Here is a 13,379-nt window from a genome sequence, read left to right as displayed (position 1 = left end):
ATTCGCTTCCCACTGCTTCTTCCTCTGCCGTTTCAGGCTTGATTTTAAATCCTTGCATCCCTCCCAGTTGTCAAACCCTTGATCATTGTAGCTGAGATTGGCTAGGATTTTAATTCTTCACTTTCACAGAGCAGAACATTGGTGTATATTACTGTTTTAGAGAAAAAAAGAATTCTAAGTTTTCACAAATCAGAGTGGTGTGATCACATTATGTATGTAAAGCGGAGAGTTATGTTTGGATTAATATAGTCTTTGTAGCAGAAAGAGATGATTTTCTTTGAATGTGAGGTTTCATGTTTAATTGAATGTGATTTATTTAATTACCTGTAACAAGTTTATCCTACTAATAGAAACTTTCAGGTTTCAGTAACTTACCTGTGTTTGACGATACTAATTGGCTGTCTTTTGTTTTGCAGAGGGAGATTTAGCCCTGCAAGGAAGTATTGGAAGTCTGTCCTTAAGTGATCTTACAGCTCATGGAGAATTTTACAGAGAACGTTTCACTACAAGTGGTGATGAGGCACTCATTTTCCAAGTCTATAAGTATGAATTTAAACAACTTGTTACTTGATATTAACACCTTTAACCCCTCAGCCCCCAAAAAAACAAACCAAAACCCAAACAAACCCCCAAACCCCAAACCCACAACTGTCAGATCTGCGTGATTCTGTTTTGGATGCTTGTGACTTAAATGAGACTTGTAACATTTGCAGTGATAAACTTAGGATTTTTAACTTTTCTTTGTTGTGCAGTGTACACAGCTTATCAGGAAAAATAGTTTTTTATTTCCCTCTAAAGTTGTTCTTGAAAGTATTTAGGTGATAGTTTGTTCCTGCATAAAATAGTAGTTGTTTTTTAAAAGTTGGAAGACTTTTTCAACTGATGAAATAGATTTTCCATTGCTCCTTAATATTGGAATTAAGGGTTTGCTCTTGTCATAGCGTACTCTTGAAGTTCTGCTTTGTGTAAAGCAATAGTTCTTATCCTGTGATGTTTCATGGTTTTCTACCCCTCCTTCACCCACTAGAATTAATCAGATTAGAAATTATCCAAGTAATGTTATGGAATTAATTTAAAATGTAGCAGCCTGCTGATTCAAAGTTGAATCTACATATTGTCATGCAGTAGAATACTTACCTTATAGGCCATTGTTCTGTGTATAAAACTGAACAGATGTTTAAAATCACCAAAGGTGTATGTTAGATGCAGAGATTAGAGGTATTGTAGATTCCAAATGTAGAAATTTTCCTGTTTGCTTAATTAAAACTCAGTAGCATTTAAATATACATAATTTAGAAATAATTAATGTAAAATCAGTTTTTCATATCTATAATTGAAATAGTTTTAATTATAAACTGTGAACATCAGTTAAATCCTCTATATGATTACTTTGCAAAAAACTGAATAGCAAGGTAAATTCTACTTTCAACCTTTATCATAGATATGGGAGGCCAGATCCATTGCTACAGAGGGAGTGTGATATGCATGTCACTCTGCGAATGGCATCTGTTCAGTATGTGCATACTCAGCGTTTCCAGGCAGAGGTGGTGTCTTTCATCCAACATTTTACTCAGCTTCAGGATGTCTTGGGGCGACAAAGAGCAGCAATTGAAGGACAAACAGTATGTCTGGGTTTTTTTCTGTTCTTTCCTAGCCTGTTTTTGGAAGTTGAAATGTAATATAAAATTTATGTTAATGCATCAGCTCAGTGAGTTGAAATGATGAGAGGTTTTAGAGTTCTGATGTTAGCAGAGATCACTTATACTCATCTTGTAGTTAAAAGACCTGATTTAGGAACATCCTGCTGCTGTTTTAAAGTGTAGAATACCAAATTTGCATGGTACTTAAAACTTTGGCACCTGGATTCTGAAGTATGCACTGGTTCAGGTGTTTTCCTATCTTGGTGACGCTGGACAAAAAGGGCTCAAGATTTTATCTTGCCTTTTTCTCCACTCTTCACCAGGTAGTTTTAATATCTGAATAGGGAGAACCAGCTGAGAAGTCCTTCTGTTCTGCTCAGGTGTATGTCTTCGGTGGCTTGTAGGCTGAGGAAATTAGATGCTGAATTTCTGCACAATAGAGTCTATAAATAATCATGACAGTCATAGCCTGTTTTGTACAAACCTAATGTGGGAGTGATTAATATAGTTAATAGTGGTAGTCTTGTTTAAAAAGTCGCTTCTCATAACTGGAAGAAAAAAGGTTAATACTTACATATATTAAAATGCTTCACTGTGCATTAGTTAGGAAGTTTGAATCTGATTTTGAAATGTCTGTTCTAAATGATGTGTTTTTTCCTTTTGTAAATAGTTTTTCTTAACAGCTCACTACTGAAAGATTACTTAAGTCTCTAGTGCAGTGGTGACAGTATGTTTCACTGCTGATGGCTGCACCTGTTGCACAGGTGTGTGCTGTTTGCATCACAGTCCTTTTTTAACTAGTGTTTATTCTCTGCCTAAAACGAGTTTGAATTCTTGTTTGGTTTTTTTTGTATAAAATTTTATCACATCTTAATTTTGTAAATCAAGGAATAGTGTTCCTGAATTCAGTACTAATCAGTGTGAAATAGACACCAACTTCCTGTATTTGTTTTAAATTTTTTTAAAATTATTTTTTGCTCTTCCCAGGTAAGAGATAAAGCACAGCGAGCTTCCCGAGTTCTTCTTGATATTGAGGCTGGTGCTCCTGTTCTGCTTATACCTGAAAGCTCAAAGTCTAATAGTCTTATTGTAGCTAATCTTGGAAAACTGAAAGTCAAGAACAGATTTTTGTTTGCGGGTATGCCGGGTACTTTTTCATTAAAGAACAAGGTAAGAAAATTAACTTCTTAATTTAGTGTCTTGTGGTTTTTCTAGTTCTTGTCTATGTTATTTCTGTATCAAAATGGTAAATGATTCTTACATTTTACTTTGTATATACACTTTGTGCTACTAGTAGTTAAACAGTCCATGCCAGTGTGCTGGATAATCTGGATCTGGCCTGCCGCTGATTGTACCTGGCTGCTCCCTTCTGTGCCCACACCTGGGCTTGCTTTTGAAGACCTTCAGGGCTCAGGGGAGACTCTGCTGTGGAACTTGCTAGAACTGGCCTTGTTAGGGAGCAGGACCCAGCTGGGTGCCCATCTGAACATGGGAGCTTAATGGGCTTTCAGCTAACCCTGTTTGGTAGCTTCTCAGCTCTTCACTAAACAAAAATTCAACAGTGTGAGTAGCAGAAAATAGAGATCTGTGTTGGCTGAGACTTACTGGAACACACTGGAGAACAGAATTGGGTTTAAATTTTTTTTTTTTCCTGCTCTTAATGAAACTGGGTGGGTGCAATTGCTTTCACTAGGTGAAACCTAATGAAAGGTTTCCAGTGAATGTTTGAACCGACGGCTAGGCGCAGGACAGGGAATAGTTGATGTTACTGTTGAGAGATGCAGCCACAAAATTTGGGGTAAGGAAGATCTATCTTGGATGGCTTTCTATAGCTAATCTATGCAACAAAATGGGGAGTTACTCTGGGAGCCACATAATCCCTTTTTAAAGGGGGGCAGAAATTAGGTGGACTGAATTGCTGCAGCAGTTTTGTGGTATGTCTCTTACCTCCATCTGATTTTTATCTACCAGTGTCTTTAAGGAAATACTGGAGTGTAATACTGAGTTGTCTTCTGTACTCTAATGTGCTGACATATTTAAAGGTTTGTAAGTGGTAGATTCCTGAATTAATGTTAGAAGTTGAAAGAAAGGATGTGTGAATAGTAATTTTATTTCAACTTAAAAATACTGTGTTACATAGCACTGTAGAAACTTGGGGATTTGAAATAGGATCAGGTGGGGTTTTGGTTTTTTTTGGTTTTGTTTTCATTTTTTTCTCTGTCCTATGTTTATTTTTGAGGATCGGATTTTACAAGGCAATGCATACAAGGATCCAGTTTTATTTGAGGTATTTCATGTATTTATAATAGTGTTCAGGTGCTCCTCATTCATTAAAAAAATAGGAAATTTTCTTATGGAATTTAGCATTTTAAAAGTTCCTTTATGCGTTAAAAATAATATTTCTGTTCTAAAGACTTTGCTGAATTCTGTAAGAATTGGATTTAAATTTGTTGTGGTGTGCTCTTTATGCATGACTGAGGAGATATTAATTTGGATTTATTGCATAAATTCATAGATTTATAGATGATGTGATGATTTTTCTTTGCATGTACTTTTCAGTCTTGTCTTTACAGTATAAAGTTAAATGTTAATGTCTTCAAATCTTTCATATTAAAATCTTTGATCATGGCTGCAATGAATTTTTCCAGTGATATTTAAAAAGCACATAAAGCAAGTAAGATTAATAATTAAAACCAGAAAGGAGAGTTTATGGGTAAAGATTGTACAGTCGCATCAGAAGCTGGTGAGAGAAAGAAGGTTGGAAATGATAGTAAAGTGAGCAATCCCAGAGTAAGGGGCAAGTGGATCACTAAAGACAAAGGATTGTTTTCTGCTAGGGTATGTGAAGCTGAGTAAAATTGAAACGTGAGGTTAGTAATTTTAAATCAGGACAGACTAAATGAACCCTGAAATTGGCTTTGGAGTATAAAGGTAGTGTGTAAACCTGTTCCACTAGATATATGTTTTTGGGAGAATGAATTCCTAACGTTGATGTGACTGTTCTACTAGTGAACTATAACCCTTTGCAGGTTTTTGATGCTAGCCAGCATCACGAAGGTAGAAAAGTTTGTAAGATTTCCACTGGATATGTGATGGTGGGGAAGTGTCTAAAATGTTATAAATCAATAAATGAGCTTTTCTTTTTTCACCTGGGGGGATTTTAACAATAAGGGTAGGGATTTATTCTGTCTTAAACTTAGCTACTGCAGAAAATTTTTAGGGCACGTTTTGGTATGATGACTGAAGCATTTAAAGCACATAAAATGATAACTTCGTGTACAGAAGTGTTTGTTCACATATTCTAATAAAATACTATGTTGCTGATGTGATCTTGCAGAAATAATGGCATACCTTGTTTTCATCATCTGAAGATGTTCTGAAAAACAGCTTTAAACATTTAACAGCCTTTTCTCTACAGAATACTTGCTATCTTGACAGTCTTACACCTCTATTTTGTATTAATTTAATTTACATGGGGTTGTTTATTTTGTTTTGTGCAAAATCTACTGGTTTTGAATTAATTTCTCATTGAAAAGATTTCACGGCTTTTTTGAAAATGTTGCTGAAAGAAACTTTTTTAAAAAGAAAACGTTTTAATGTGCTGTTAAGTTTATAGGAAAAAAGTTTGGCCGTCTTTCTACAGTAAGAGATACTGGCATTCAAATAAAGTGTTTAGTTCTTTAACAGGAATTTGTTGCAGCTTGATCCTTGGTGTACTGGTTCCTTAGAATTTAAATTGAAAAATCTATTGTTAATTACAAAATTACTTTCATTAGCAGGATTCAGTTCAATTTTCATCTCCTTTGGGAACCCCGAAACATAGCATGAAGAAAACCACAAGTGCTGATGAATCAAAAGTAGTGATGGAGGGATTGTTCATGAAGAAATCATCAGGAACAAGCATTTCTAGACTGAAGAGTGAGCCTGTGTTGAATACATTGAGTAAGCAACAAGGACAACAATCAAAGCTACCTATTGTACAAAACCCTGACAGCCCAGGTTTGTGATAAATAATAGAAACCCCATATAGCTCTTCTTTTTCTATATAAAGTAATGCAGTGCAGTTTTGCTTATATCTTTTGTGACACTGAAAAAGTAAGGCTCTGGGTCTAAAGATTGTAGATTTGAAAAGAAATTACTTCTTAGTTTCAAGGTTGATTTTTGCAGCTTAAAGAATTAGGGAATTGTAGTTTGGTTTCTGGAAGAACAATCGTGCAATTTGGGCATGTTTTGAGGTGCATATTGCAGACATATAGGGAGTATAGTTGGACTCTTAATTAAGAGTTTACGTTTACCTGTGAATGAGCTTGGTGTCTGGTAGTTACAAATATTTGGGGGGGGGGGAACCCACACCAGAATAACTTCCAGGAGAAACTAAATTTCTTTTAAAGTAAGTTGCACTAGTTTTGTACTGATTCTTTATTTTTCTTTCTTAATGTATTATCTCCTGTGCACTTGCAGAAGATCACATCTGCCTCTTAGACTGCATTGTGGTTGATCTGCAAGACATGGACATATTTGCTGCAGAAAGATATCAGAGAGATTATTCAAAGGCTGTGGAAGATACTAGTGCGGATTTGAGCTTTCCATCCTACTTTGTGAGGCAAACAGGAGGAAGCCTATTAACAGAACCTTTCAGACTGAAGTTACAAGTAGAGAGAAACTTGGACAAGTGAGTTTATCTAAATAGGATCTAAACTTTATGCTATCAGCTTAAAACCAGTGTTTTAAATGCCTTTTATTGTATGTTAAAAATATTGCCTGCTGTATTACAGCACCTTGAAATGCTGACGTTTTTTCCTTTGTTGTAGAGAGCTAAGTCATGCAGTTGCAGACATATCGATACACGGCAATCTGTCATCAGTCCATTGCTCTCTGGATCTGAATAAGTATAAACTGATACGTGGACTGCTGGAGAACAATCTTGGGGAGCCTATAGAAGAGTTCATGCGGCCTTATGATTTGCAGGATCCAAGAATTCATGTAAGAGGAGCTATATGCAGTTGAAATTCTGTCTTGAAATGACTGGAGGTTTTGCTGATTAGGCTAAATATCTCTTATTTTCTTGTAGTTTACCAGGTGGACTGGTAGATTAAAAAAAAAAAAACAAACAACAAATTAGGTAAACGAACAGCGAAGGAATCTTTTTGTCTGCAGATACTCCTGTGATTTCAGGTGTGTCTTGGCAATACCGTTGGCTTTTCAGGTGTAGCTTGCTCTTATCGTTGCTTCATGTTTCTGTGTTTCTAATCTTTAGAAGAGACACTGTGAGAAACATCCGTCATTGGTTGTATTTGTTAGTCCATTTGGGGTCTGCTGAAATATATCAGTGGGGAAAGAAGTTAACAAATCTGTGAAAACTGTAATTTTTTATTTTTTTTTTCCCCTGAAGTATTTAAGGTGAGCTGCTATTGCAGTATATTATTGGTACATTAACAAGCTTGAGATTTTTCCATTTGAATGGGCTTTGTGGAGGGACTTGAAGATTATCCTGTAATCATGTGCAGGGCGATGATTCCTTTCCCATGGTGTCTATGACATTCCTAAAGACTTAGGAGATTGTAGAATGTGCATTACTTTGTGTTAAAAGCCCTCTTTTTGTCCTATAAATCTGAAAGAAGAATTTCAGTAATAAAAGCTTTAGAGCAGAGCTGAGTTGTTTTTTTTTTGTGAGCAAGTTCTGAAGTATCACCTATTTGGCTGTTGTCAAATACTGTCCTTTCAGGGAGAGTGTGGGCAGCACGTGGAAATAGTCAATATTTATCGTTTTTACTGGGAAGAGAAGTTGTTGAACAGCATGTTTCCTCTTGATCTTGTGGGGCTTCTAAGCATGGTCTATGTTGCACGACTGTTATCATTGCCTAAGAAGCAAATACGTGACCACAGCAGGGGCAAAAATTCCTGGGAAACGTCTAAGATTCCTTTTAAAAGAGGAAGGAATGGGTGAAGTTCTCCTGATACAAGTATGCTCTTCATGTCAGGCTTTCCACCTAAAACTTTTTTAAAAAAAAAAAAAGTTTCAGAAACTACAAATCTGATTTAATAATAGAAGGTACCTGAAAGAGTTTGACAGAATTGTTGGCTGTTTGTTTTTTTGGGGAGGTTGACGATGGCAACATTTTGTTCAAGAACAAAGAAGCTGTAGAACAGTAGTGTGAAAATGGATTAATAGACATTTGTCAGGTTGAAGGCTACACTGTTGTGAAATGTAACTTTTCCCCAGCAGTGGTTAATGAAACTCTCTGAAGCAGAAAGGCACTACAGCTGTTAGCATTTGTTTGAAATAACAAAATTTAATTCAGGAATGAAAGTTAAACAGATGCTCTTAAAAAGAATGTTGTTGTTTTCCACTTTCAGACAGTTTTGAGTGGAGAAGTGTATACTTCTATGTCCTTCCTCATTGACATGGTTAATGTGAGTCTGGAACTGATGGATCCAAAAGGAAAAGATGGATGCAGCTCTTTAGCAAGGTATGAATTTTCTTTTGCTACTGAATACCTCATCCTAAATACTATACTCATCTGAGAGATTATGGGACAGGAATTAACATAATACATGAAATTATGATTTAATAATGCAATGAAATAGAATTTCTTGATTAGAGTCCAAATTGAGAGTTTCCGCTGATCTGAAAGAGAAAGGGAATGACACTGTTCAAAAGATGCCATCTGTGTCTTTCAAGTTGTCTTTGAAATCACAGTTCAGTAATCAGTTGACTTGCCCAAGACAAATGGTATTCTAATTAAGAAAATGTTAAGCGCTAATCTTAAAAACACAGATTTCTGCTATGTTCTTTTTTTTTTTTTTTAAATCCAGAAGGTTCTGTGTCAGTGGAAAATATTATTACATACAGTATAGATCTACTCTGTGTCTCTGTAACATGAGATGTGATTATAGGTGTTTTAGAAAATATATAAATGAAAGATATCAGCAGTATACCATGCATACTTTTAACACAAATGACTTCTAGAAATAAATGAGCTAAATGCTCTTAAATATATTGTTTTGCTTTTTATTCTCCTAGGTTTGATTTTAAGAAATCCAAGTTGCTTTTTGAAAGCTCTTCAAATGGAACAAAGTCTGTAAATTTAGTTTCTCATTCCATGATGGCGTTTGACACACGTTATGCTGGACAGAAGTCTACTGCAGGCACACCAAATGTGTTCAATTGCATCTTTCAGTCATCAAAGAATACTAGCAGTCCAGGAGCAATCCAGATTGAATTGCACTTTAGGTTGGTAATTCTGGAATTGATTTGTTTGGGTTTTTGTTTTTAATAATGACATACTCGATCAGGATTGTCTTGTTTTTAATACAACTGTTACTAATGTAGATAAGCTTGCTGGCATTGTATTTAAACCTGAAGACATTTTTGGGGTGGTCAGTTTTACTTAATAGATTGAAATCTGCAGTTCTTAATTAACTGAAGGTTGTTGGATTTTTTTTTTTTCCCTTGTTGCAATAAAATTTAGGTTTGAATGTGTAACGAATCAGATGAAGTTCTGGCTTATTAAAATCGGTAGTGCTTAAAGCTTGATAAGTCTGACCTATCACTTGTATGTTTGCGTAAAACCGTAATATAGAATTTTTTATATATGTTGCACAAAAGCTGTTTTCCAGTAGGTGTCACACTTGCCTTTCTGAGAGAATCAAATAAATACAGAAATGGCACCTCTTTCAAAAAACAAGCTCTACATTCTCTTCTGTATTCTATCCTACCCAGTTTGGTTTTCCTTATCCAGATCTCTTGGAATGCTTAAAAGCATCACAGTGGATATCTGTTTTGTTCTAGTTTAATATTGAAAATCGGAATATAAAGTATAATGTCAGCGTTTACCTGTATCAGCGTGGTGTTTTGTTGAGGGATGTTAACTAACAAAAAAGAGGGTGAAGTGAGATGATTAGACATGTTAGTTTTGCTTTTGATCAGGTTCACTGAATAAACTCGCCTTTCTAACTCTTTTATGACACCTTCTGAAGCAGTTGCAGGAGTAACGTAGAAAAAAAATCTGTGGGCTATTTTAGTCCAATAGAAAATCTTGAAGATGTCTGTTTGTTAAAAAGCAACCAAAGAAACTTTAGGCAGTTGAGAGACATGTCTTGTAAAGATTTAGATAACGCATGATGGTTTTAAGTACTTCATAACTTTGCATTCAGAAAGACACCAAGGTTTTGATTTGAATAAAACTAAAATGCCATGGGATTCACCAAAAAAAACAACCTACAAATGGTGTTCCTGTAACTGTTGATCCAGTAGCTGCCTAGATTGGAGGTTAGTTTGCACAGTATAGCCTAATCTGATTTATGTGTGATAGTTTCAGGAATTTTCTTCCCAACTGCTATGCTTTTAAATTTTAGCCACATAAGCATGTGTTGTGTTTTTACTAGTGAGAGCATCCTTGGCACTAGATGTAAGCTTTTGCAGAGCTCAATGATAGTGTTATACTGGCTCGTGCCTTTTGGAAATATCCTGGAGAGCCAGGGAGGGTTAAAGGCTTTTGCTATTGGAAGCAATGCAGGCAGGCTGCTTCTCACAAAGGAATTACGGTTCTTTAGAGATTTTGTAGTTCAGAATGTGTTGGATATAAAATTGTTTCATGGTATTTAAGCACTTGGATTATTTTCCAGTTAGCATGACCAAATATAATTGGTATTCCAGATCATGAAGCCAAATAGTTTTATCCCTGCTAGCCAGATATTCAAAATAGCATGCTAAAAGTTCAGTAAGGCTAGCATTTTTTCTGAATGACAGAGAAGCTTCATGTGCTGCAAAATGCTGTCGGGGTGTGAGAGGAAACACATTGTATGTCTAATTGTTGAGAGGGATATGGAGCCAGGTCTAAGTTTCACATGCAGTGCTTTAGGTTTGATACTGAACAGATGTAAAGTAATAATAAAAAAGATCAGTTTTAAAATTTGAGTTCTTACTTGCTAGATACTGATAGTTTTCTGCATAATTTTAAATATATGCAAGATGTAAAGTTCATATGTATGCTTCTCTCCTTAAAAGGTCTACTAAGGATTCCTCCAGTTTCACAGTTGTTCTGAACAATCTTCGTGTATTTCTCATATTTGACTGGTTGTTACTTGTTCATGACTTTTTATATACTCCGGGAGATACCAAAAAGCGGGAAAATCAGCTTTCCACCCGGCAGCGAACTTATAGCAGTGAGACAACTGTAGTTCCAAAAACAGTGAAAAGTGGAGTAGTTACAAAACGTTCATCGCTACATGTGTCTACAGAAAAACAACTGGAAGTTAAGGTTAATGTGACAGGTAAGTGTGTTCGTCTCTAGTGCTTTTTTAGGAGCTTTTCTGATTAACAACCATGTGCTAGTGGAAAAACAGGTCCGTTAAAGGACAGAAAATCAAAATACCTGCTACAAATGCTTTAAATGCCTTAGTGGTGTTTCCAGTTGCCCTGTGTATTATTTGTCATTTTGTTTTTTTAAGGAACTGAATTTGTGGTCGTTGAAGACATGTCTTGTTTTGATACCAATGCAATTATTTTGAAGGGGACTACTGTTCTCACTTACAAGCCCAAGTTGTTAGATCGTCCTTTCTCTGGTAGTTTGTTTGGCATTGAGGTAAGAAGAAATAAATTTGCTTTTGTGAAATATCTAAAATCAGAAGAGTTTGTGAAGATACTTTACTATAAATGTATATACAGCAGGGGTAGTCCACAGATTATTTTTAAAGTTTGTTAGTTCCTCATTAAATGCTCTCATTCTACAGCAGTTTTAAGAATGCTTTTGTATTGTTTCTGTTAAGACATTGAAATGCTTGACTATAATCTCAAAATATTGCTAGTTGCTAATCTAGCTTCTAGCCATAAACTGGCAAATTAATTGAAAGCTGAGGAGTGACTGTGTAGACAGAAACCGACGTAGTCAGCACAGGCCTGCAAGCTGTAATCAGAACTGACTTGAGGTGAACAGGCAGTATCATGCTGTTGGAATATGCAAGTAGGGATCTTTTGCAAGTAGGAATTTTGAGTATGCAATGTGATCTTTGCATCCTATTCAGCAGAGTAGGACCACAGCTGGAGTGCTGTGGCCAGTCTTCGGGGAAACAGCTGAAGAAGCTCTGAACAATTGATAAGAGAGCAAGAACACTCAGAATTGAGGGTTACATCATTTATTGGGAATGTTTAAAAGAACTTGCTCAGAAGGAGAGGCTGTGCAGAGATGTGCTAAATCCTAAATGGTTATTGTAGACCAAAGAAGAAGGTGTTTTCCATATCTGTGATAGAAGGAGTAGTGGAGTTAAGCTTAGCAGTAAAGGGAGTATTTTGTTGCGTATCAGAATCTCTTTTTCCTGAACTTAGAGCATAGCTAGGCACTGGAATAAATTGTCTGGAAAGATTTTGGAATCTCTGCTATTTTAAAGTTTACAAAGGAATTGTCTGCAGAAGACAGTTAGTTCATGGCTGTAGTTCCTGTTTTGTGATAGTCAGTCTTTGATTTCAAGGTTCTTGCCAACCCTGTTCTCTTGGTTCCTAATTTTTTTTAAAACCATTTGTGATTTTTAGGTTTTTTCGTGCCGCTTAGGAAATGAGCAAGAGACCGCACTGTCAATTATTGATCCAGTACAAATTCATCTGGAACTTGTTGGGAATGCTTCCTACCCAAGTGGTTCAGGACTGTTGGATGCTTTCAATAGTGAGGATTTTCCTCCTATTCTAGAGGTAATATCAAAGGCCTGAATAAAACTGTATGCAATAGAGAATACCAGATCATGATCTAGCACAGATTTTTTTATGCCCAAGGGTTCAATAGAATACTTTCAAATGCATAGGAAAAGAATAAGATGTATTTTTCCTAAAGTGGAAAAGGCAAAGAAATGAGCGTGCATAAAATGCTCTTAGTGGTAATGAAGGAGTGATTTCTGGGATATATTATAGAGATTAACAGTGGGGAAAAAAGAGGGCTGATAATGTAGACGTGTTAGATAGTTACTATTACCTGAAAGAAAAGGTTTATTTTCTGTATCTCATTGTTAGCGTTTATTAGAGGGGAAATTTTAGAGATTTCTTTTTGCCGTTATACCAAAGGAAACCTTCCACACACCCCCCGATACGTGCTTTTAATGCCATTGATTGTTAGTTAATTACAAGAAGTTTGGTAATTTTATTACTGGAGTTTTAAAACAGTGTGGTCATCAGATTTTAATGCTAAATTTTGTCTTCATTTGGGAAAAGCTTTGTTAATATCCAGAGTATACAAGAAAAATATGTAGAAAAGGGCCACTGAATCTTCTTTTTTAACTTTTCATTTAGATTCAGCTGCAAGCACTGGATATCAGATTATCCTACAATGATGTTCAACTGTTCTTGGCAATTGCAAAGTCAATTCCTCAACAGACTAGTGCAGCTATGCCTGACTCAACTGTATCGATTGCTGAAAATACTGCTAATCCTTCCGGTTTAGCACTGGTGAATGAGACTTGCTCCTTGACACATGAAAACAGAGATATATCCAAACGTGTGTTGGATCCTGTTCTTGGTATGTTTTTAACTGTTAGAGTGAAGCTGTTTTTTGAACCTAAAAGAGGTTTCTGCAGTGTGAAGCTGGACTATATGCTTAACAAAAAAGATGTTGATATCTTCATCGTGTAAAAATCTTCTTTGATTTGAATTATCTGATGATAGCATTATACTGATGATACTGTAAAAAAGATTTTTTGTTCTGTTTTTTCTGCTTGTAGTATGATAGTGGGTTGTTTTGTTCTAAGTTTTAT

The 13,379-nt window shown here is 35.7% G+C and overlaps 1 protein-coding gene across 2 annotated transcripts in view; it reads left to right on the top strand.

The window, feature by feature from the left end:
• Positions 1-13,379, top strand: part of VPS13D (vacuolar protein sorting 13 homolog D (S. cerevisiae)) — a 103,775-nt gene that overhangs the window by 20,262 nt on the left and 70,134 nt on the right. For both annotated transcript variants that reach the window (XM_009702077.1, XM_009702076.1), the window contains exons 22-33: positions 417-543; positions 1,442-1,622; positions 2,628-2,810; positions 5,420-5,639; positions 6,102-6,312; positions 6,452-6,623; positions 7,998-8,110; positions 8,665-8,874; positions 10,651-10,916; positions 11,094-11,227; positions 12,172-12,327; positions 12,919-13,144. In XM_009702077.1, coding sequence (XP_009700379.1) covers positions 417-543; positions 1,442-1,622; positions 2,628-2,810; positions 5,420-5,639; positions 6,102-6,312; positions 6,452-6,623; positions 7,998-8,110; positions 8,665-8,874; positions 10,651-10,916; positions 11,094-11,227; positions 12,172-12,327; positions 12,919-13,144 — 2,199 coding nt within the window. The remainder of the gene's footprint in view (positions 1-416; positions 544-1,441; positions 1,623-2,627; positions 2,811-5,419; positions 5,640-6,101; positions 6,313-6,451; positions 6,624-7,997; positions 8,111-8,664; positions 8,875-10,650; positions 10,917-11,093; positions 11,228-12,171; positions 12,328-12,918; positions 13,145-13,379) is intronic.

The sequence above is a fragment of the Cariama cristata genome, unplaced genomic scaffold (genome assembly GCF_000690535.1).
Source record: "Cariama cristata isolate BGI_N322 unplaced genomic scaffold, ASM69053v1 scaffold15116, whole genome shotgun sequence".
Taxonomy (NCBI): Eukaryota; Metazoa; Chordata; class Aves; order Cariamiformes; family Cariamidae; genus Cariama; species Cariama cristata.
This window is presented reverse-complemented; position numbering and strand designations above follow the sequence as displayed.